Genomic DNA, 26106 nt, shown 5'->3' with positions numbered 1-26106 from the left:
GTTCTCTTCATTTTCAAGTTCTACACTTTCAGCTTCTTTGGAAGAGGTTTCCGGATGATGCTCGGCGTTTACATTCGATGTCGGAATCCTGGGTGCCGGTTTACTATCCGGCAACATCATTAAAATGATTCCCATGGCTATGTGTAGCAGCTTTCCTAGTAGTTGTTATCCGCAGGCAGATGAAACAAGAAATCTGGCAGCTAGATGAGATCATGAAAGAGTTCTGGGACAGCTCTTTTAACCGATATATCGAAAGAGATTATAAGAACGGTATTTTACCATGGCAGCCGTTGCAGCACCGAAGACAGGTACGAGCGATAAAAGCGACACTTGACCGATGAATGTGGCCATAGCTTCAAACCCCAACACTCCATACACGCAAGGATGCCGCAGTTAGTTGTTCAAGGCACCCGAAATCATTATAATATCGATGATGCTAAAATCCGGAGACGTTGGGGGCACCGGCTAAGGTGAAAAGGATGAGACCAATACAGTAACAAGAAATCTAGCAGAGAGTTTCACATATGTTTTACTTGGACTCACCATTTGCTTCATGGAAATGTCTTGAAGCCTTATCATTATCAGGTAAACAAATCCTTCAAATAAGCAAAGAAACACATCAATCATCACTCTGAAATTGAGTTCTTTTTATGAGATTGAAATGTAAACGGAAATTCTAATCCGATAAAACAATGAAATGTATTCATTGAATACTATTTTACCATATAATTCAAAGAAACTATTTGAAACCTGCTGCGAACTCTCTTCCTTTTCTATAATTTTCTCAGAAACCAAACAAAAACCCAGAAAAGAAAAAAAGGAAAAACCAGGCATGCATGGCTGGGAGTTGGTCACATGCAGAGTCGACAAAATGGATGAAAAAACTCAAACCCCTAAAAAAATAAATCGAATCTCCCCCATTCTAATGAAAAACATGAATAAAGCCAACAAAACAGATGAAAATCATGAAAATATTCATTTTTTTCGAACTTATTGTTTAGGATTTTTTTCGTTCATGCTCTCTTTCTTCTATTAGGGTCATGAGGGCCGACGACAGATAACTCTAGTTCTTTCGAGAGGGTAAAGGATTCTTCTCACCACCTCAACTCTGATACCAATCATCCGTGAGTCTCCTTTGTCGGAGTTCTCTCAACGACAATTTATTTCTCGACTCATCATTAATAGAAATATCCATTTCGGATATCCGATACTCGCACCCAAATTCCGAAATCCGAATAAGTTCTTTGAGGTAATGCTTAAAAGAGAAAATGGAAGTGCAAATTTATTAAACAAAATTTATACACAAGATCCTCTCTTTTTACGTCTCTAACCCTAAAAAAACCAGCTAGAATACTTAACCATACTCACCTTCAGTGTATATATATATTATGCACTGCCAAATATAAGCTAAACTACATAGGTTTAGAAGCACTTTAAAAACCCTTTGTGCTTTAACCTTTCCCTAAATTTACTTGGATATATGACAACAGAGTCTAAACAAAGACCACCCTTTGTATGTGTGCAATCGATTTGAGTCATTGATAGCTTGATCTTCGTCCATGAATTCGGGTTCTCGACGTTGAAGTCCCCCATATGGTAGTGAAACCATTTTCCGGGTTCGTTCAAAGTGCACTGTGATGTAGCGTACTGGCCATCTGAAGTCCATAGTTGAAACCTCACGGGTTTTATGGCCCAACCGTGGATGTTCTCGGAGTTGATGATTCTTCGACCAAACCTCTTAGAGGCACGACCTAGCTGCAGTCTGAAGAAAACGCTATAGCTTCCTGGTGGAAAGGGGAATTCCACTTCACCATCAACTTCGAACCACCAGATTTGCTGGAGATAAGCGATCGAATGGAACCTGAATCGCAAGAGGAAATGAGATTGAAATGAATATCCCGGCATTCTACTTCAACACTATCAATCACAACAATCATTCCCACTTCCAACCAAGTTAAAGCTCGATCCTCGTAGAAATATCGAAGAGGAAATAACGTACAAGTATGATGGGAAATGAGGCATTACGTAATTCTTGACTCTAGGTTGTCTCAATACTATTTTAACAGTATGGATGAATGAAATTATGCTTTGGCATACATACATAAACTACTAGCAACTGCAAGGACTATCATCATCATCATCTCATCATGCTGTATTAATGGAGATCGAATTACATCGAAATTTAACAGTCAAAACGAACAAGGAATATACTTTGGATCAATTCGGCACGAAATGCCTCCGAAAACCCTCGATTTTGATCAGCCGATCTAAAAAAACCATGATAAGAAACTAGAAAATCCTACCATTCTCAATCAATTTAACATGATAAATACATGGAAAAAAGGGGGATAAGCTCTTGAATCCTCACCTAGATTCATCAGTTGGAATATGGTTCCAGTATCTCCGATCATCAATCCCCGTTACATGTAATCCCTTTGAAGAAATGGCCATACATACACCGCCTGTGCTCTTATCTAGCCAAACTTTCTGCAAAAAAAAAAAAAAGAGTTAAATCAAGAACATAACTAGATTCCTACTAAGAACTGATATATTCTTTTAACAATTAATAAAAACAAATCCCAAAACGAATTTATCGAAGACTTGATGAAAAGAATCAGTTCACAAAAAAGGTAAAGATACCCAGTAATCAAAAACCCAGATTTTCTCGGCATCCAAACAAAAGCATACCTTGGTGCCACCTTCAAGAGTATTAACTCTACAGAGCCTTGAATAAATATCTCGTTTACCCAGATTTTCCGGCACAAAGGGTATAATTTTGTCAACAAGAATTTGATAATTTGGTGGAAGTTTCGATTCCCAAACAAAATCAGCCCAAGAAGCACCTCTAAATGCTCTGTTCAACTTGGCCAATTTACAAATCTCCGGCGGATCCAAATACCCAATAATTGATGCCACGCAGCTCTCCGGAAAATCTCCCAAACCGGGCGATGAAGAAGAAGAAAAAGAAGAATCAGATGATAAACAGTCGGTGAAGAACAAAGCAGAGAAACTGGCACCCATCAAGAGAAAAACAAAAGAAGAAATTAACAAAAGATACAACAGAGAACTAGAGAGTTCTAAGGCAGAGTATTTGATATTTTTATAAGATAATAAAAGAGAGTGAGAAACAGAGATACAGCAGACATGGACGAGTGCTTGGTTTTTTAGGTTCTTCGTTCTTTGTTTCTGTGTTTTGTATGTTATTTATATTTACAGATGAACAGGACAGGGAAGACATGTCTTTTCTTTCATTGACGGTCTATGGAGGAAAGCTGTTGGTATATTAATTAATAAAATACTGTAATAAAAAATTGAGTTAACTGCACGAATGATCATTTATATTTGTATGTTGTCTATTTTTAATAACTGATTTCAATAAATATAAACTATAGTCACCTTCGTTATTATTTAATTAAAACATAGTTACATTCTTTTATATTTAATTAAGATGTGATTATTAAGAGTTAAATTTTGTTAATAATTAAAAGAATATATGACGTGATAGTTAATATATTCACACATTTAGTCTCTGTTATTTACATAATCTCTCAATTTGGTCATATTTTTAAATAAATTTTAACATGAAATATATATTTTTAAAGGAAAATAAAAATAAATATTTTTAAATTAATTTAATAATAAAATATATTTATTAAGTTAATATAAAAATATTTTTTAAGTTAATATATATAAAATATTATGAATTGAAGTATTTATACATTAAGATACAAAATATATGCATCATGTTGTCTACTTTAGACCAAATAATGGCATGACATGTGGCATCATTTGATTGAATGATCAAATTTATTTTAATTTTTTAAAATTATTACTAAATTGAGAGTATAAGTAAATAACATAGATCAAATGTGTGATTATATCAAAATATTTAACTGTTGTTAACGACAATTAACTTAAAATGATCGCATCTTAATTAAATAAAAATAAAAATGATCATATCTTATGTTTTTTGAAATTAATGACCAAAAGTAAACAAAATACAAACATAAGTGATCATTTATGTAGTTAATCCTAAAAGATTGTAATGATAAAAATAATATTAAATGGAAAATGTGGATAAGAGTTCACCGTAAATTGTGATTAATATCTTGTTAATTTTATTATTTGTAATTCCAAGAATTTATAATTTCTTTTAGGATAACCCATATAACTATAGGTATTGCTCTGTTTCTAATCATTAAAATCCATAAAATGATATTTTTTATTATAAGGTATTATTTTGTTATATATCTCATAATTAAAAGTTAAATAATAGTCACGTAATTATTCATATGGTTTAAATTTGTCATTTTTGGTTAAAAATTGACAATTACCAAAACTTGACGTTAATCTGGTGATTGAGATACGATAAATTATGATCACAAAATTGTTTGAAATGTATTTTTTGGATCGATTCTAAGTTTGCATTATATCATCGAGTTAATACTTGAAATATTATGTTGTCGAGTCAATATTTGAAAGCAATAATTGTATCAATCAATGACAAAACTTGGTAATAGTGTTTGAGGGGGGCAACCTTTAATTTAAAACAATTAAAGGTTTAAATTAAAACAAAATTAAAATTTTGAAGAGCACAGTTTACGTTTTTTTTAAATCTAGTTTAACTAAATTTTTTTTTAAAATTTGAGAGGTTTAATGAGAATTTTTAAAAATTATGGAAGGGGTTTAATTAAGTTCATTTACAATTTTTAAAGCTTAATATGAATTTATAATAATTTTTTGGGGCCAAATTAAATTTCTTGAAAATTTTAAGGGTTTAAAATTGAAATTTTCAAAAATTTGAGGGGCCATGGCCCCCAATGTTCTCACTATGTTCCGCCGCCGTTGGTACTATTAATAAAAATTATTAAAATATAATTTTATCATATCTAAATTAACATGTTGACATTCGGATTAGGTAATTTTTTTTAACAAAAAGAACGAATTTAAAATATACGATTAGTTGAGCAACCATTAATAAAAAAATAAATAATTGAATGATCATTTTTAACTTTTAATAATTAAATAACTCAAAAAAATATAATCTTATAATTAATAAACAATTTTATAACTTTTAATAACTCATAACTATATAAAATCACATTCCATAATTAGGGACCATTTGTATTTTATACTCTCTCTCTTATATATATTTAGTTGTTAATTTGTATGCCTACGTTTTCCTTTTGAAAAATAAATTTAAAAAGCGCGTTTTTATTTTGAAATAATTATAAAAATGTGATAATTATATTTTTTATGTATAATAAATCTTATTTTTAATATATTTGGGCCAATTTAATATAATTTTTAAAAAATAACTTTTAAAAATGCCGTAAAAATGAGTTTTTAAAAGTGTCATACAAAAGTACAATTTAGCAATTAAAGATTGTTGATAAAAAGTGAGTTTGAAAATATAAAATGCTTATTATAGATGTTATGTTATAAATTAAAAATATAGTATTCAAATTATATTTACACTTATATATAAATCATATCAGCATGAATCAATTTACCTCAGTGGTTAAAGGAAACATTGTTGCTCCTAGAGATCACGGGTTTGAGCACCAGCGACTGCAACAGGATGATTAAACGTTCATTATCAAATTATTAAGAGTGTTTAGAACAAATACTACTTTATAATCACCTTAATTTAATAAAAAAATAATATATGAATTATATCAATTTAAACTATAATAAATTCAAAAAAAATTATTATATATGAATTATATACCAATTTAAACTATAACAAATATATAACACAAACTAACTTACCTCCATGGTTAAAGGACAGACCAATAATAAAATAGTATCATTTTCCCTTAAATTTTTTTCGATGACCAAAGTTGGTCAAGCCAATAACAAATAAGGACTATTGACTTAGTTTACCCTAAAAAAATATAACAAATATATAGAAAATACAAATAAAAAATATAATTATAATTATAATATGAATATATTTTATATAACTCACTATTAATATTTTAATATATATAATAAATTTTATTTATTTTTGAATAATTAAAATTAATTATTAAAAATAATAATTTATTTTTTAAAGATGTTAGTATTAAATTATTAAAATAAAATATAAATACATAATTGAGTAGAACCCAGTAAGGGTAAAATTATAATTTGTTTTCAAACACAAAGTTAAAAATGAAAAAGATAGAAATACTAGATTTTGCGACATTTTCACCGTAATTTTTATTTTTATTTTTTTTACCCGTTTGATATTGATTTTTCATTATTAACTAGTTAAGAATCTTTAAAATAGATAAATTACCCTAAATTAATTAAAAAAAATCAAAACCTATTATAAAGATAAATAAATAGATATTAAAAATTTTCATATAACTCTTGGATATCGTAATTAAAATACTAAAATACATAGGTTGGACTAAAAAGTCTTAATGCAATAATTTAAATTCAAACGGATGAGTTTCAAATTATTATTTCATTGTTTAAAAATTATAATTAAATTTCATTGTAAACCAATTTATCTCTCAATATTTTAATTATATCGAAAACAACCTTACAAGAGCAGAGAAAATTGTGTCACAAAGATAGACAAAACAACTTAATTTTCTCTCTCAATATTCTTGTGTCGTCTTCTTTTCTTTATTTGTTTTTTTAGTCGGCGGTGACACCAATCTTAATATTGGTTGCCAACCGTCGGCGATTATTATTTTTCTTGTTCTTTTTTATATTATATCTTTGTTTTTTTATTGAGTTTTTTCACTTTTAAATAAAAATCTCTGTCCTTGTGACATGTTTTCTCTTCTATTGTGGCACGTTCATTATGGTTTTCTGTAAGTTTTTCACATACTTTTGTGGTCGTGTTGGTGCTTCCACAAAGTTCTTCACGGTATTTTTTTCTGATTGGCTTGTCGGTGGTCACCTATTGTCAGATATCCTCTTTTGTAAATGGTCGTTTGCCGATATAATCAGAATTGTGTAACGAAACAATCTGCCAAATTGTTTGGTTCACTCACTATTCCTTTATCACATCGTAAAGCATCTCGTTCGACAGATACATGGAGTTTTATGAAGGTTACTAGATTGCTTTGATGTTTGAAATGTTTCATTCTCTTCATATCTTTGGGTTTAATATTTTAATTTTATGTATGAGTTTTTTTATGACTATTGTCTCCAATTTTCTCTTTAGACGCGTTGTAATTTTGATTCCTCCATTTATATTAATGAATTTAAGTTGCTATTGCTCAAAAAAAATTCAAGAAAAAAATGACATAATATGAAAAAGAATAAGAAAAATAATAATAATCAACGATCGACAACTAATATTAAGATTGAAGTTACCGTCGGTTAAACAAAAATCGAAGAAAAAGAGGAAAGAATATAAAAATATTAAGAAAAAACTCAAGAAAAATAGAAAAACCGTAATGCATTTTAGAATTATTTAACTTAAAATATTAAATTTAATAAAAAAATTAATAATAAAGATTACTTTAGTCTAAAGGAGCACTCCTGAATAAAATTAAAAATTAAAAGGTAAGCACATGGGATGAATGCGTTTCGAAAATCATCACCAACCCTTAATTAAAACAGATGTTTTAAAGGTCCACTAGTAGGATATAGCGTAACTAAAAAGACTGCTCCAAAGTCAACCAAGTTGGACTTTTTCCATTTGAGTTCACATTACCAAGGACCATATTAATAATAAGGGAAACTTACACATTTAGTATTTAAACTTTCATTTTTTTTTTCAAAATCATATTTAATATTTAGTTTTTATTTAGTATCTTACCGTTAATTGTTACTTGGTATTTTTTATGGGTAAATTACATCATTCATCACTCAACTGCATTTTCACTCCAATTTTGATCATTGAAGTTTAATTTTTTTAATTTAGTTAGTTAACTTTCAAATTACCCCTAACTTAATCACTCTAACTTTTAAATTTATTTTTTATTTTAATTATATATTAATGAAATAATAAAAATATCATGTCACAAAATATTATTAATAAAATAAATTAGAGTGATTAAAACATGAACAATTTGAAAGTTGACTAGTTTTTATCAAACTTTTTTATTTTTGACTCACTATTAAATTTATTATTGATAAAAATATGAAAAATATATTTTAAAACTTTAAATTAATTATTTTTTTAAATATATATTGTTCATTGCAAAAATGTTTTTAAATCAAGTTTTTAAAAAATTTAATATGGTTTATTATATATGAAATATATATTTTTAGAAATAAAAAAGGATTACTGTTGAAATGTGATAATGTGAATGGAGCAGCCGTATTCTGTCTTAGTTGGAGGTTGGACTCATTAGCTTTATCTGATCGAGACATATTTGTTCGCGTATATCTTTAGGGTAAATTATATATTCAGTACCTAAACTATTAGTTTTGATCTATTTTAGTATTTAAATTTTCAATTTTTTTAAAAATATATGTAGTATTTAGTTTTTATTTCATTTTAGTTTATTAAAAACTTAACTTGTTTAGTACTTAAACTATCAATTTGGTTCATTTTAGTAACTAAAATTTTAATTTTATTTAAAACTTAATGTTACATTTTTAACGAGGGTAATAAAATAATACAAAAACTCAACGTCATATATGATTTTAAAAAAAAATTAAGTATTAAAACATATCAAAATTGATAAATTAAGTATTAAATTAAGGAAAACTATAATTACGTTCATTTAATTATTTATAGATTCTAATTTATTTATCGATTTTTTGATTGTATCAATTAAATCACTTTACTATTTAAACGGTATATTCAAATGATCTATTGTTAACATTTGATGAAAAAGTTGACGTGATAATTAATAAATTTTGTATAATTACATATTTATTCTTCAATACTTACACATTATATCAATTTGATTATAATTTTATTTTAATTCAATAAATTTAATAAAAAAATGTCAACATCTAATCTAATCAGGGGATTAAGTTTATCAAATTAAATTAAAATCAATATCAAATTAATAGAATGTGCAAGTACTCAGAACCAAATATGTAATTATACTAATTTTGTTAACTACCACGCCAACTTCTTCGTCTAATGTTAATAACAAGTGACATGATTAATATTTATGATCCCACCAAGAATGACGGTAATAGGGTTCAAACTTGATCTTACAGGCTCAAATTTTTAAATCCCAACCACATGTGTCGATGGTGGTTAGCTCAATACAACAATATTTAAAATCAGATGTTAACTTAAACAGCATAAATGCATATATAAAATATGATATTGACATGATTTAATAAATAAAGGAAAGGTAAGGTGGAGATTTCTAGAGGAAAATATCTCTGGTTTGTTTACACTCATGTTGAAGATGACAGTAGTAATGATTTTGAGCAAGAAACAAGGTTAGCTTCATTTTGATGCCGACACCAGCGGCCATGCCCCAACTACAACTTGTTATTTGTTTCTTTTTGGACTACCATACCAATATAATGCAGGGATCGACCGAGAGAGGTGATGAGACTCTAATTTCACACCTGCTAAAGTTTTATAATTTCGCTCCTCTAAAATTTTTAATACAACTTCTTAAATTTATCACCACTCGATATAAATTTCTTCGTCCGTCCTTGATGTAAGACTCTATTTAAAGCGTGTGATAATCCTTTGAATATCCCCAAAGTTCAACTTCGAGCACGGAATAGATCCCCACTGCTTTAGTAAAATCCAGTATCCATTGCTGTCCCTTATCACTTTCACACGTTTAGAGGTGCACAAAAATTCTGAATATCTGATTTTACATAAAAAAAAATATTCGAAATTGGATTTGAGAAAAATCGATTTTTTTAAATAGGATCGGATATTTAAAAACTGGATAGTATAACCGATTCCGGTTTGAGAAAAAACTGGACGATCGATTTTTTACCGGATTAAAAATCAGTTTAAAAAAACGGATAAAAAACCGGTTTTTATCCGAGAAAAAATCCGGTCTGGGGTTTTAAAAACTAACCTTTAATATAGCCGTTGGGGTTTTTTGTGACTATTTTGTGACTGTTTTTTTCTTTAAAAAAATCATCATTTTATCACCCTAAACATGTATAAATAAATTGAGGATGTATTTGGTTGATTATAAATTTATCAAATCTTATTACACAATACCTAAACATCTCTCAAATCTTATTTTTGTAATTTTTTGTTCATCATGGCTACAAATACCGATCCTAACACAGCTGAATCTTCCGTCGGGAGAAACCTTGAAGTCGTTAGAGTGATCGAGCACACTCGAAACAAAGATATTTGGGATCACTACGATTTATGTGAGATGTCAAATGGCTCGAGGAGGGCGCGTTATAAACTTTGTCTAAAGTTTTTTGCATCGGAAGGAAACACAACGTTGAAGAACCATTTTACAAAATCATGCAAGGCACTTCGCTCAAGATCGGATCCAAGTCAATCGAATCTTACACCGCAATGTAATGTTTTTGTTTACCACTACCGATTTTTTTTAAAAACAGTTTTTTTTCAAACCGAAACCGGTTACACCATCCAGCCCTTCAAACCGAATTTTTTAAAATCCGATTTTTTGGCTAAGTAAAAAAATTGGATCGATTTTTTATCCGACTTTATGCATGTATAGTGAGGCCCGTATTTGAGCATGGGCAAGAAGGACACTTGCCCATGCCACTTCTTGCCCGAGACTCAAAATTGTGGAGTTTATATATAATTAAAAAAGAATAAATTATTTATTTAATTTTCTATTTATTATTTTATTTTTATTTTGATCATTCAATTATTATTATTTTAAAATTATATTTAGCGTTATATTTTAATTTTTTTTATTATCTATCGGTAAAACTGAACAATGATTTTGATGTGATATTTTTAAATTACTTTCTATTTCCCATTTAATTATATTTTTTTGACAAGTTGAAAAAATTAAAATTGAACTCGTATTTAATTTATGTGAGTAGTTAAATGTTTAATAATTTTTTTTCTATTTAAAATTTAATGTATTTGTTAGATAGTTTATTAAACATAAAAAAATTATTTATTTTTTCTTACTCTTATAATTTAATTTTTTTTATATTTATTATTAGAATCCTAATTTATATATTCATCCCGAGTCACTAAAATTTCATAAAATCTGTGTGTGGTCGTACATTCGTCCTGAGGTCTCTTGTCCCATCCGTATTGACCTTCACCCATTCATTCGAAGGAGCCACCCATCGAGTTATCATAGGTGGTCTCGGCAGCCCTGCCTGGCCGGAATTGCTTGACCCCATGGCTCGAATACCTTCCGATTGTAATATACTGTTAATATTTGATTAATTAAATTCTAAATTTAATTTGATTTTAATTATTAAATAATATTAAAATAGCTATTTAATAAATTATCGATGATATAATTATTTATAATAATTGTATATATTAAATATAAAATCATTAATCAAATGATAAGATAAGGACGCAGTTTTAGTGATAAGATAAGGATGATAATTAAGCTGATAACTTAAGGAAATGTCATGAAAAGACAACATTTTCATCAATATGTTTTAGCGGTCCAAAATTCGTAAAACTATCTTCTCAAAGCATTATCGTATGTATCTTGGAAATTAATAAAAGAGTAAACTATATTACTAGTCATTGAACTTTTAGGACACTTTCACTTAGGTCATCAAAATAAATAAAAAAATTTCGTTGGAATATTTCTGTTAAGATTTCTTTTATTTCAATCACTAGACCATTGAATCATTAACGATAATTAACGTTGCACATTAAAAACTTCTATAATTTTCTAACCAAACACACCTTTTCCTATTATTTGAATTAACTAACGATTGACTCATTCATCAAAAATTTGATCTTTACGACGATGGCCAATTTGAAACATTAAGATTTTTAAGCAAAAAGACTTTAATGTACCACATCATCTCTTCGAAAGTTTAGGGTTTGCAATTCAAGTTCGTACAAATTTGATGACTAAAATGAAAACATCCTAAAAGTTTAGTGACAATCAATGTAATTTACCCTAAATAAAAAAAATATCATGTTTAGAGGTTTGAATTTGATGGCTGATAAAAACAAACACACGCAAAACATCGAAACGAAAACAGGTTTGTTTGTTTACTAGTTATTTCTCAGTAGAGTAAAAACAAACTATGATGGTGTCAAGGAAGAATCAACGATAATCTGGGTTAAGAGGGTCGCCTTTACCTTTGTAGTACTCGACCCAGATTAGTTGAGCAATAGATCGGATACCGACGGTTATATAAAAAAAATGACTCAACGACGAGATTGATAAATCTGATGTAATTAAATATTGGAATCCGAATGCCATACGATTAATTTGCTTCATGGACAAATTCAATTCCGTCACTTGGATAATTTGGATCCTATAACCAAACAGAAACCCTGAAGAAATCTCCATAATTTCAATGAAGTAAACCTCCCTACTAGTTTTTCTATAATATTCATATAGTAGTTAAAGATGTTATTAGATCAACTCCAGAAATAGGGCTTCTTGCTTGTTTGTTAGGCCGAGTTCATCCAGTGTCGAACTGCTCTCCTCTTCGCCAAAAGCACGTCTCGGGTACGGCCTCACCTGTTGAAAAGGGTTAAAATGATATGGGAAATATTCCTTGCAAGAAGGCAAGTAGTCGATATCCATGTCTCGCGGTCTCGGACTCGAGTGTGTGTTGGACATAAGATCACATGGAAAGTTCAAAATCATCATATAATAATCCAAAAATAGAAAAGAAAATAAGGGAGGTTAATGATGATTTTAAAATCTTTTATACCCGGGAATCTAAATTCCTTATGCATGAAGATAATCAATTCGGTCAATATAATCAAATAGAGCCACTTTGAGGTTCCCTATGAAATACGGCATGAAACGGAGCTACTACTACGAAGTTCATATCCTTGTATGAAAAGGGAATTTCAGAAAAGAAGAAAAAGTGTAGGAGAAACATTGGTGAATATTGTCCTCAAATAATGAAAACAAACCATGCATGTATCTAGATTGACATGAATTCAAGAACAATACGGAAATTGGTAAAAAGCTTGGGATTAAAATCTTACCAGTCGATAAGTGCCCGGATTGACTCCTCTTCCAATATCTATGAAGTCATACAGAGACTGGAAAGCAGTAGTGCAGTACAAAATCAGGTCAAGTCTTCAGCCTACTGCACAAGGGGAGGTGGCAGAAAACTTTTATTCAGAAATTTACCTGCAGCTTGTCAGACTTGAGAAATAAACGGCCCCTACGACTGCCATCGGGCATTCGCACTAGAAGGTTTACGGCATTTTCCTCACTGGATGATGGCTCCCGTGGCAAAGAAGCTTCTTTAGCAGCTAATTGCCTCTCACATTCCTGCAAGTAAGAATCACAAATGATGTAATTCAGAACCAACAAAACTGAACATCAATAGTAATACTATTCAATCAAAGCCTTAATGCAGGAAGTTAGCTTGATATAACGGATGAATTATTTTTTTCTAGTAGAGAGAACCCTAAATTATCTGAAAAATAGAATGCAATTTGTATCGTCTTCCATAAAGATATCCATGGGATGACTTGAAAAAACTATTGACAACAACTTGTCCATTTACAAGCTTGTTTTACTTCCAATACAAGTTTACTGGTAAAATATTAATCACCCTTAAAAAACATAAAAGCAAACATATAGAGAATAAGCTTATTGGTAGAAGCTCAACCCAATTTACCGATGATTGGATCATAATTTAGTACCTGTTTTCTTTGTTCTTCTTCAAGGGCAGCTTTTCTAGCGGCTTCCTCCTCTAAACGGCAAGCTTCAGCTTCTTGAATTGCCTTCAACTCCTTTTCTCTATCAGCTTGCAATGCTGTATTATACTCATCATCCTGAAAGCACAACTATTAGACCATACTTCTGGCCCAAAATTAGAAATATATAACTTCCAGTTAGAGCACAAATAAAAGGGAGAAAAAGAAAAACTAACTTGCTGTTCCCGTATCAGGCGTTGAGCAGCCAAAGAGGGTGATGGAGGACGAGGGGTATGCCAGGGATTGGAGCCCTCAGGCCGAATGAACTGGTGAGGTGCATAGGGAAAACGATATCCATTTTCAGGTACTCCACCGAACATTGCAGCCTCAAGCATGACCGCCTCATCATGTTCCACAGAAGAGATACCTCCCCACTATGACATGGTACAGAATAAAAGACAAAATTTAATTTAGTAAAGGACATAGGTGAAAGGCATTAGTTAGAAAAGAAAGTCTTGGGCAAATAAATGGAATATAACATATATATAAATTCTCATTTGGCTTCCGCAAAAATTATACAAGGAGTAAACCTCATCAGAAGGGAACACATTTCCACTGTTCAATGGGAGACTCCCAATGCCTTGTTGTCCAGGACTTGATGGCGGGCTGGCCTCAACTCCAACTTCGTTTACAGATTCCCTTGAGCCATATGATATTTCTCTAGACCTGTGCCTATCTAGACACTGCTCATTCCTATTTTCAGCTTCATCTTGAATGGAAGAGCTTCCTTCCATTAACCTACATCAATTAATTCAGCCAGATATAGAATTAAGGCATATAAACTTACCAATTTGTAACAATAACACAACGCCTATCACTTAACCAGTGACAATGACTGTACCTCCCATTTGAGGCTGTCATGTTTACAAGATGCTGTTCAGCTGGTTTAGAAGCTTCTACTTCTGATGCTCCGGCACAAGAACCCTGCTCAAGGAATGCCTTCTCTTGCTCCGCTGTCTGAATTTTTACATGTTAGACAAAAAAAATAGATTATAGTAGCAATCTGTGACCTGAACGAAGTACAGCACAACAAACCTTCAAGGAATTTGAAACTGTTGCTTCAAGTATAGCATCCTCTGAATGAGACATATTATGCCAAGGCCCAGGATCACTCGACTCCTGCACAAACATGAAAAGGCAACCCGTAAACAAGCATTTACAGCAACTACAAGCCCGAAGGGCACTACAACAGTATCAAACTGGAAGCATTCTCTTTTTAAATGAAAAACTCACCTCGACATCCCGTTTGGAGGCCTCAATGGCAGCTCGAATCAGTAGTTCTTCAATGTCATTGCCATAGTCTAGCAAATTGTCAAAAGCAGGAGCACTAGGCCTCAATGGCTGCACAGTTGAATCCTCATCCAATTCATTAGTTACAACAGTCTCATGGGAATTAGGGCCATGAGCTTGTACAGTTTGAGAGACACCCTCACCGGCAGGAGCATTACTAGAAGGACCAGATGGCTCATTGCTATTCTTAATCTCTATCAGTGCCTCTCTCACCTCCCTTGGATGTGTAATCAATGGATCATTTGGTACAACTTCAACTGGATCATCTATATCCATGGCGTCATCTACATGAACTGCGGTTGATGTTGGCCTTTTGCAGGAAACATAAATATATAAAAAAAATGCTATAAACCTATAATTACACATCATAAAAAAAGATTAGCACATTCACAAACATATACCAATCTCCTTCACTGAAATGTGCATTTACAGCTGTATTGAGATCCCCAGCATACTCCTGAATCCAATTAAAAAAATGAGTAGATAACCAAGAGATGTTATAGGCTTATAGATGATTCGACTTTATTATAAGATGAAAATAATTAAACCTCAATTCAACCATCGGATCACTCAGGAGTTCAGATGCAAAAAGTGTACCAAAGACGCAGATGAGCTTTAAAACTTCTAAATCACTAACCACATTCAATTACACCTATATCTACCCGTGTTTATAAGAGCATGACTAAGGAATGGAGGTTCAATCAGCTTGGTCATTATCATCAATCAACATTGCATACATTTTTTTGAAACCATGAAAAAGAATACAACTCCAAATTAAAAACATTTACAACTTCAGCCTTTCCCCTTTTCTAGTGTCCACTCAACCATCCAAATTCTTTGTTCTTTTTCTTTTTTCCAAATAAACAAATTCATTTGACTAATACAAGTTGCATCCAAGTAGAACAACTAACTGAAAGAAAAAGAACAAACTTTTCAACTTAATTCATTCGAACCTTAAAGTAACCCTTTGATTAGTCATTGGCTAAAGCCCTAATCCATTTACAACCAATAAAAATTCAGTCATCTTCAACAAACGAATGAAGCGATGATCAGATAAATAAATCAACAAGTTAAAGAAATAAAAACAGAGGAAATTAGACGATCATTTGTTAACCTATAATCAGAAGCCAATTCGATAATCAAGTAACAAAATGTAAGTAAAACGAATTTAATATTTTCTAATTAAAAACTTCAGAAAAAAACTACCTCAAGTTTTGAAATGGCAACAGCTTCGGATGCCCTAGTGATGCTGATGAAAGTATCGATTGCTTCTTGATTAGGTCTCGCCATTGTGAAATTAGGGTTTCCTTCTCTTAATTTAGCCTCTTTTGCAGGTTATAATTTAAATTTAAAGTAGAGAGAAAGAAAAAAGAGAATTTGTTGTGCAAAACTTAGTTTGGAACAGTCATGAAGCAACAGGTCATTTTATATTAAAGTTTGTTTGGGGAAGAAGATAGTAATTTCCTTTTTGTTTCTAATTTAGGGTAAATGTATATTTTAGTATCTGAAATTAGATTTAATGTTCAATTTGGTATCTAATTTTTTTATCCAATTAGATATATGAACTTGACTTCAAGATTCATCTTGGAATCTATTTTTTTTTGTCTAATTAGGTACTTGAACTTAGCCTTTTGATTTAAATTAATACTTAAACTTAGTTTCTTTGTTCAAATTAATAAATGCAATTTTTAACTAATTTAAACCAAGAAATCAAATCAAGTACTGATTTAAACCAATAAAACTCAAATTTATGTACTGATTTGGGTCAAAAAAATTTGAATACCTAATTGGAAAAAATAATAATTTTGGTACCAAACTGAACTTCAAAGATAAATTTAGGAGCCAAAATGTAAATTAGCTCTAATTTATTCTTTTTCAAAGATATTAATTGTGAGCTTCTCCGATATTTTTGTTTTCTTGAACCATAAGAAATTAATTGTGTTTTTTTTCCTTTTTTTCTTTTCTTTTCAAAGACTATTTACGTAAAGCTGGCCACGGCATTTCGTGTTCATGATGAAGGCTATAAATGAGGTAACACATCGTTATTCGAGATCGATTTAATTAAAGTTTAATAAGTATTTAATTTGATTGGTCTCGACTCGAGTTTGACTCAAGTTCTTAATTAGTTGAAACGAGCTACTGGATACTCGATTCGAAAAGCTCGTGAGAAGCTCAAAATATAATATATTAAAATTTTATGTTTTTAAAAAATAAATTATTAATAATATTAATATTTATGTGTTGATTAAAGTTTTCATGTATTTAAGATTTATGATGGAGTTTGAACTTGAGACTTCAATTGAGTTAAGTTTAAAAAAAAAAATCATTTCAAGCCTTTTTGAGCTTTTATGAGCTTAAATTCATGATTTTGAGTCGAGCTTAAAAATTTTATGCTTGCGAATTTTTGAATCGAGTCGAGTTCAACAATACTTGAGTTCGACTCGGCTCGTTTACAATTCTATTCTTGCTGTTGAACATGAAACACGAAAATCAATAATATAAATATATTCTTTTATTAATTTAGAGTGAATATAAGGTACTATATATTCAAATATTCTTAATCATTTGACAATTGACGTTCATATATTCATACATACATGATGCTCGAACCTTAAATCATAAGGGATAACAACAATCTCTTAACCAATGAAATCACTCGACTTCATGTTCCAATAATATAAATATTAAAAATTCAAAACTATTCATATTTTACTTATTATGCTTTTGTGTATTTGTCTATATTTGATTTATTAATTGATTAGTTTAGATCGATATTTGTAGAAATCTATTATACGTATGACCCTCTTTATTCAGTTTAATATATTAACATTATTAGGATTTAAATTTCTAACATTACTTAAAGAATTTAGTATCTTACTGCATTAAACTAGCCAGTTGTTGGGTATTTATGATGATTTTTAATATACAGTAAACTAAAACTTATAAAAATATATTTTTTATTCTAAAGTTTAAAATTTTAACACAAAATTATAAATAAAAAAATCAAAATTTAGCCTTTATACCTTAAGTTCTAAACCTAAACTTCAAATTCTAAATAAAATAGATATTATTATATAATTTTAAATCTAAACTCTAAATTTTAAATAAAACGTATATAATTACAATGGTTTTTTACCCAAAAAAATCATCCTATAAATAAAATATTATTTATCAGTCACCATTTCTCAAATATTACCCGATCTAACACATGAGAGAAGGAGACGCGTTCGGTGAAACGCGTTTTAGGAGGATCGGAGAGTAACACGCGATTGGTGGGAAGCGTCTTAGTTGAAAACCGCCTAAAATGATACCCCTGGACGGCGCATCCCTAGTGGCGCGACTTACCATGGTTTTCTAACAACTCTGGAAAGCGCATCCCATGGAGTGCGCCTTCCACTTCCCGCCCCGAGCTCTTGCCAAATTCTCCCGCCTATTTCCTCTAACCGGCTGCCTATATAAATCCCCTTCCCTAACTCAAGTAAATCACACCTAAATATATTTCCTTCAAATCTATTTTCAATTTAGTAAGGTATAATTGTTTTTATAATTTATTTTTTTATTCATTAAAAATTTTATTATTTAAGTAATTAACTATTTTATTTTAGTATTTATTTTTATTTGATTATTTAATTGTAAACTTATTTAGTTAGTTAATATTTATTAATTGCAGTTAAAAATGGAAGGTGCTTTATTTCGATTGGATGTTGATCATATTTTTAGTCATTTTGTCGATACGGTAAGAATACAAAACTATATTTTTTTAAATTTTTAAATATTATGAAATCAATTATATATTATTTAAATTATTATAATTTATTTAAAATATTTTTGAAATAGTAGTTCACATTTTAATGGTTAGAATTTATTTGTTAGGAAAATGATCGTATATTAGAAGTTTTTTTTCACAACAAGAAGATGGAAACACCGAGGCGTATCTGGTCATATTTGTCTATGGTTGGATTCGGTTACGTAGCAAAAATTAAAGAAGGTTGTAAACTTGAACCACCCTTATTTATGCACTAATTGAGAGATAGAGGCCAGAGACACACATGTTCCATCTACAATGTGGGGAGTGTACCATTACGCTAGAAGATGTTTCAATGCCATTGGGACTCCCGGTCAATGGAACTTCCATTTGTGGTGTGGCAGATGATGATTGAGGGGTTTATGTAGGGAGTATCTTAGAAATTGTCCATCCAGTTTCAACAGTGACCAAATAACATTAGGGTGGCTGAAAAGTGAATTTAAAGAGTTGCGCAAAAATTGTTCGGAGGACGAGGCAAAAGCATTTGCCCAAGCATATATACTACAACTCATTGCAGGTATATTGATGCCTGAAAAAACTCGAAACTAGATTCATTCTATGTGGTTGAGACATCTGATCGATTTTGAAGTAGGTGACACATTGAGTTAGAGGTATGCAGTGTTGACATTTTTGTTTAGAGAAATGTGGCGTGCTACGAATTATAAGAAGACTGCTATTGGCAGTTATCTCATGCTTCTCCAATCGTGGGCATAATACATCATGTCTTTTTTGTGTCCGATCGTGAATGAGTCATATGTCTTTCCGTTACTTTCAAGGTATCAATAGTAAATTTATTTTTAAATAATGTTTTCGATTATTATAGAATGATATATATATATATATATATATATATATATATATTAAATATGTGGTCAAGTAATTGGAAAAATCATTGTGATATCCCACAAGAATTATAAGATATTTGATTACTCATTGACCAAAATGCTGGTGTAGAGGTACATTTTTTAATTTTAATTTTTTATTTAATTGTATTTATATAATTTGAATATCATTTTAATTTTTATAAGAAATCTATATATTTTTTAGTTCAAATGGTTGCCATATTTGGACGATGAATTAAGGGTTTGCATCTCACCTAACTTGAGTGGGATATTGGATGTTTGGGTGGCAGTTGTGCCCCTTATTTGTTATGTTATTGTTGAGTGACATTCGAATGATCGTGTGTTTCATCAGTTTGGGTTTACAAAATTTATTCCAGAAGCACCAAAGAACCTTAACAATATGCATAACATCGATAGACGGGGTAAGAAAGAGGTGAATTGGTTGGTGAAGCATAGAGAGTGGTTCGCGATGTGGGAGAACCGACATCAACGCCTGCCCTATCGACAATATACAACAGAAACTGGTTCGATGGTTTTAGATGACTATATTGAATGGTTCAATGCAAACGGGAAACCATTCTTAGTTTCAGCGGAAACACGAGGGTGACAATTCATCGTCGCTAACAAAAACGTCCGATGTCAAAACATCATCGTCCCTTCACTACTGGACGAAGAGTATGTCCTTCCGGGTCATCCTCAACTATGCCACCAGAACCATCACACCAACAACCATCGACACCGGTTTACATCCCTAACCCTCCAATTCACATGGGGACACCACTTAACTTTCAAACACCACCTTAGTCGGTTTAGATGTCACATTCGCAAGCCCATATGCCATATACATCGGTTCATATGCCATCACCGTTTGGTTACTCACAGAGCCTACAAGGTTTTTTGACACGCACTGGTGGATATTTTTCGACTATACTTACGATTCCAACATTTAGCTCCTACGAGAATTATGTTGTGAGTGGCCCTCCACCACAAACACCTCAACTGCAATATGCGTCACTGACAACGATATCCAATTTTTCATAATTTTTGTAGTTCTCAGCGAGTGGTGGGATCGTTAGTCATACACCTCTAGGGTCCTTATTCTACAAAGGTCATATATCGACATTAAGCCCTTATCGAGACAATATTGTTGAGAGTGATGATGACAGTGAGGACGATAAGGAGGACGATGATAACGATGAGAATGATGATGAGGATGACGCCGAGGAGCAACATATAAGAAAAAACCCTCCTAGACGTAGACGACCACCCTGTGGAACACATTCCTAGAGAAATCGATGAATCTGACAACCATGACAATATTTTTATTTATTGTGTGTTTATTATGTATTTTCCTCTTATTTTGTTTTTTATTATGTATATATATGAAATAAGATTTTTCCTCTTAATTGGTTTTTGCCTCTTATTTTGTTTTATTATTATGTATTTATATAAAGTAAGTTTTTGTATGATGTTTAACGTCTTTTTGCGAACAAGGACAAACAAGACACAATAATTAGTGTAGACTCATTTTATAGGACCGCTTCCTAAGACCTATATATGTATGTGCGCGTTTGTGTGCGTGCGCGAGGTAAAAGCTAATTTTAATATATTCAGGGAAAAGCTTTAGTTGTTTAGCTAGGATAGCTACTATTCAGGCAATTTTTTTTAATTGCAAATATTTAAGCATGCCTTTCAACAACAAAAATTCACTTGAGGAGTTGAAGCTTAAAATAGAAAGAAATGTTAAACTCGGGAGGAAAAGAAGAATCTCTTTGCTATATAGTAGATTGTCAATATCATTTAAGAGGTTTTTTCGAAGCGATGATGTCAACCTTTGTGGTATGATTGAGACATACTACTCTTATTTTATATCTTATATAGATTTGTTTGTAGAGTTTGAGAATATTGATGAGGATGCTTCGAGTTTGACTACCCAACAAATTAAGCAGAATGAGTTCGAGAACACAGAGGTAGATGATGTAGACCCGGAAGCATGGTTAAAATGCAATTGGGCATCGTAACATCATCAAGAAAAGTATGTTTTAGGTGTATGTGTATGCTTTTATTTACTGGGAAGCGTCTTAGTTGAAAACCGCCTAAAATGATACCCCTGGACGGCGCATCCCTAGTGGCGCGACTTACCATGGTTTTCTAACAACTCTGGAAAGCGCATCCCATGGAGCGCGCCTTCCACTTCCCGCCCCGAGCTCCTGCCAAATTCTCCCGCCTATTTCCTCTAACCGGCTGCCTATATAAACCCCCTTCCCTAACTCAAGTAAATCACACCTAAATATATTTCCTTCATATCTATTTTCAATTTAGTAAGGTATAATTGTTTTTATAATTTATTTTTTTATTCATTAAAAATTTTATCATTTAAGTAATTAACTATTTTATTTTAGTATTTATTTTTATTTGATTATTTAATTGTAAACTTATTTAGTTAGTTAATATTTATTAATTGCAGTTAAAAAATGGAAGGTGCTTTATTTTGATTGGATGTTGATCATATTTTTAGTCATTTTGTCGATACGGTAAGAATACAAAACTATATATTTTTTAAAATTTTTAAATATTATGAAATCAATTATATATTATTTAAATTATTATAATTTATTTAAAATATTTTTGAAATAGTAGTTCACATTTTAATTGTTAGAATTTATTTGTTAGGAAAATGATCGTATATTATAAGTTTTTATTCACAACAAGAAAATGGAAACGCCAAGGCGTATCTGGTCATATTTGTCTATGGTTGGATTCGGTTACGTAGCAAAAATTAAAGAAGGTTGTAAACTTAAACCACCCTTATTTATGCACTAATTGAGAGATAGAGGCCAGAGACACACACGTTCCATCTATAATGTGGGGAGTGTACCATTACGCTAGAAGATGTTTCAATGCCATTGGGACTCTCGGTCAATGGAACTTCCATTTGTGGTGTGGCAGATGATGATTGAGGGGTTTATGTTGGGAGTATCTTAGAAATTGTCCACCCAGATTCAACAGTGACCAAATAACATTAGGGTGGTTGAAAAGTGAATTTAAAGAGTTGCACAAAAATTGTTCGGAGGATGAGGCAAAAGCATTTGCCCAAGCATATATACTACAACTCATTGCAGGTATATTGATGCCTGAAAAAACTCAGAACTAGATTCATTCTATGTGGTTGAGACACCTGATCGATTTTGAAGTAGCTGACACATTGAGTTAGAGGTATGCAGTGTTGACATTTTTGTTTAGAGAAATGTGGCGTGCTACGAATTATAAGAAGACTGCTATTGGCAGTTATCTCATGCTTCTCCAATCGTGGGCATAATACATCATGTCTTTTTTGTGCCCGATCATGAATGAGTCATATGTCTTTTCGTTACTTTCAAGGTATCAATAGTAAATTTATTTTTAAATAATGTTTTCGATTATTATAGAATGATATATATATATATATATATATATATATATTAAATATGTGGTCAAGTAATAGGAAAAATCATTGTGATATCCCACAAGAATTATAAGATATTTGATTACTCATTGACCAAAATACTGGTGTAGAGGTACATTTTTTAATTTTAATTTTTTATTTAATTGTATTTATATAATTTGAATATCATTTTAATTTTTATAAGAAATCTATATATTTTTTAGTTCAAATGGTTGTCATATTTGGACGATGAATTAAGGGTTTGCATCTCACCTAACTTGAGTGGGATATTGGATGTCTGGGTGGCGGTTGTGCCCCTTATTTGTTATGTTATTGTTGAGTGACATTCGAATGATCGTGTGTTTCATCAGTTTGGGTTTACAAAATTTATTCCAGAAGCACCAAAGAACCTTAACAATATGCATAACATCGATAGACAGGGTAAAAAAGAGGTGAATTGGTTGGTGAAACATAGAGAGTGGTTCGCAATGTGGGAGAACCGACATCAACGCTTTCCCTATCGACAATATACAACAGAAATTGGTTCGATGGTTTTAGATGACTATATTGAATGGTTCAATGCTAATGGGAAACCATTTTTACTTTCAGCGGAAACACGAGGGGTGGCAATTCATCGTCGCTAACAAAAAATTCCGATGTCAAAACATCATCGTCCCTTCACTACTGGACGAAGAGTATCTCCTTCCGGGTCATCCTCAGCTATGCCACCAGAACCATCACACCAACAACCATCGACACCGGTTTACATCCCTAACCCTCCAATTCACATGGGGATACCACTTAACTTTCAGACACCACCTTAGTCGGTTTAGATGTCACATTCGCAAGCCCATATGCCATATACATCGGTTCATATGCCACCACCGTTTGGTTACGCACAGAGCCTACAAGGTTTTTTGACACGCACTGGTGGATATTTTTCGACTATACTTACGATTCCAACATTTAGCTCCTACGAGAATTATGTTGTGAGTGTCCCTCCACCACAAACACCTCAACTGCAATATGCGTCACTGACATCGATATCCAATTTTTCATAATTTTCGTAGTTCTCAGCGAGTGGTGGGATCGTTAGTCATACACCTCTAGGGTCCTTATTCTACAGAGGTCATATATCGACATTAAGCCCTTATCGAGACAATATTGCTGAGAGTGATGATGACGGTGAGGACGATAAGGAGGACGATGATAACGATGAGAACGATGATGAGGATGACGCCGAGGAGCAACATATAAGAAAAAACCCTCCTAGACGTAGACGACCACCCTGTGGAACACATTCCTGGAGACATCGATGAATCTGACAACCATGACAATATTTTTATTTATTGTGTGTTTATTATGTATTTTCCTCTTATTTTGTTTTTTATTATGTATATATATGAAGTAAGATTTTTCCTCTTAATTGGTTTTTGCCTCTTATTTTGTTTTATTATTATGTATTTATATAAAGTAAGTTTTTGTATGATGTTTAACGTCTTTTTGCGAACAAGGACAAACAAGACACAATAATTAGGGTATACTCATTTTATAGGACCGCTTCCTAAGACCTATATATGTATGTGCGCGTGCACGAGGTAAAAGCTAATTTTAATATATTCAGGCAAAAGCTTTAGTTGTTTAGATAGGATAGCTACTATTCAGGCAAATTTTTTTTAATTGCAAATATTTAAGCATGCCTTTCAACAAAAAAAATACACTTGAGGAGTTAAAGCTTAAAATAGAAAGAAATGTTAAACTCGGGAGGAAAAGAAGAATCTCTTTGCTATATAGTAGATTGTCAATATCATTTAAGAGGTTTTTTCGAAGCGATGATGTCAACCTTTGTGGTATGATTGAGACATACTACTCTTATTCTATATCTCATATAGATTTGTTTGTAGAGTTTGAGAATGTTGATGAGGATGCTTTGAGTTTGACTACCCAACAAATTAAGCAGAATGAGTTCGAGAACACAGAGGTAGATGATGAAGACTCGGAAGCATGGTTAAAACGCAATTGGGCATCGTAACATCATAAAGAAAAGTCTGTTTTAGGTGTATGTGTATGCTTTTATTTACTGTTTTAGGTGTATGTGTATGCTTTTATTTACTATTTAAGGTCTGTGAAAGATGTGTGATATTTCTGGTTCGTTGATTTGGTATGCTTCATGCCATGTTTAATAGTTTGTTGTTTAATGTAATGTTTATGATTTTTTGTTTTTATAGTTCACATCTATAACAAATCTCATATTGAATTTAATTAGTCATACTAAAAACAAAATCCATTACATTATTGCTTTCACGATTCTATAAATAATAAAAGCAACTCTAAACGTGTCATCAATTGAGCAATATGTTTGTGGAATATCTTTTCAATGTACGAAACTGAGAAAATTTTGGCAATAGTTGAGATAATCATCCTTCTGCAGTGGAAAAGCTCCTTTTGCTTCATCTTTATATGCATTGGGTTTAGACTGGACAAAACTTGATATCCGTTTTACAACCTCTATTTTATGTGAAGCAATCGTATGCCTAAAGCGTAAGTTGCTTTGATTACACCCATAGTAGAGGCTTGCTTCAAGATATGACAACAAACTTCAACATTGGCACAATATTTGGAAAAACACTCAACTATACCTTCCCTGAACAATACATATGGATTTCTGGAAACATAAGCCTTTCATACGAGCAATCATTCAGAACGATCCAAAGGTTTCAAGGCATACCGATGAAGTCGAACATTTGCAAATATGAATTTGTAATTTATTGCCAAGCAAAAAGTCCCAACAAGTTAAACAAAGGTTGAGAAATTCCTGAATAGAATTAAAAACAACACAACGTAAAATCTCAGCTAATATATCATTTGGGAGATAAGATAATGAATATTTAGCTGCCATTGAAAATGATGGAAAGGTCTATGAAAATTATAGATAACATAATCAGAAAGATACATGGAAGGCAAAGTATTGAGGACCACTTGCTTCATCTCT

General features: G+C 31.4%; 2 protein-coding genes across 3 annotated transcripts; both read right to left on the bottom strand.

Annotated features, from left to right (window-relative positions):
* Positions 1–1287: 1287 nt before the first annotated feature.
* Positions 1288–3177, bottom strand: LOC120206707 (F-box protein PP2-A12-like). Its single transcript, XM_039206288.1, has 3 exons — positions 2689–3177; positions 2369–2487; positions 1288–1861 (listed from the first exon to the last, which is right to left on the bottom strand). Exons 1-3 carry the CDS (start codon positions 3019–3021, stop codon positions 1423–1425), a joined length of 891 nt encoding a protein of 296 aa, XP_039062219.1. The 5' UTR covers positions 3022–3177; the 3' UTR covers positions 1288–1422.
* Positions 3178–12406: 9229 nt separating this feature from the next.
* Positions 12407–16407, bottom strand: LOC120206706 (plant UBX domain-containing protein 8-like). 2 transcript variants are annotated; one of them, XM_039206286.1, is made up of 11 exons: positions 16250–16407; positions 15445–15500; positions 14987–15353; positions 14789–14872; positions 14595–14710; positions 14284–14491; positions 13930–14127; positions 13700–13831; positions 13179–13322; positions 13031–13087; positions 12407–12551 (listed from the first exon to the last, which is right to left on the bottom strand). In XM_039206286.1, exons 1-11 carry the CDS (start codon positions 16331–16333, stop codon positions 12444–12446), a joined length of 1554 nt encoding a protein of 517 aa, XP_039062217.1. In that variant the 5' UTR covers positions 16334–16407; the 3' UTR covers positions 12407–12443. The 2 variants fall into 2 exon arrangements, with proteins under 2 accessions (XP_039062217.1, XP_039062218.1); XM_039206287.1 differs by lacking the exon at positions 15445–15500 and having other exon boundaries at positions 16250–16388.
* Between the last annotated feature and the right edge of the window lie 9699 nt (positions 16408–26106).

The sequence above is a fragment of the Hibiscus syriacus genome, unplaced genomic scaffold, assembly GCF_006381635.1.
Source record: "Hibiscus syriacus cultivar Baekdansim isolate YM2019G1 unplaced genomic scaffold, ASM638163v2 tig00013960_pilon, whole genome shotgun sequence".
NCBI classification, from domain to species: Eukaryota; Viridiplantae; Streptophyta; class Magnoliopsida; order Malvales; family Malvaceae; genus Hibiscus; species Hibiscus syriacus.
The sequence above is the reverse complement of the archived record's forward strand: the minus strand, read 5'-3'. Positions and strand labels throughout refer to the sequence as shown.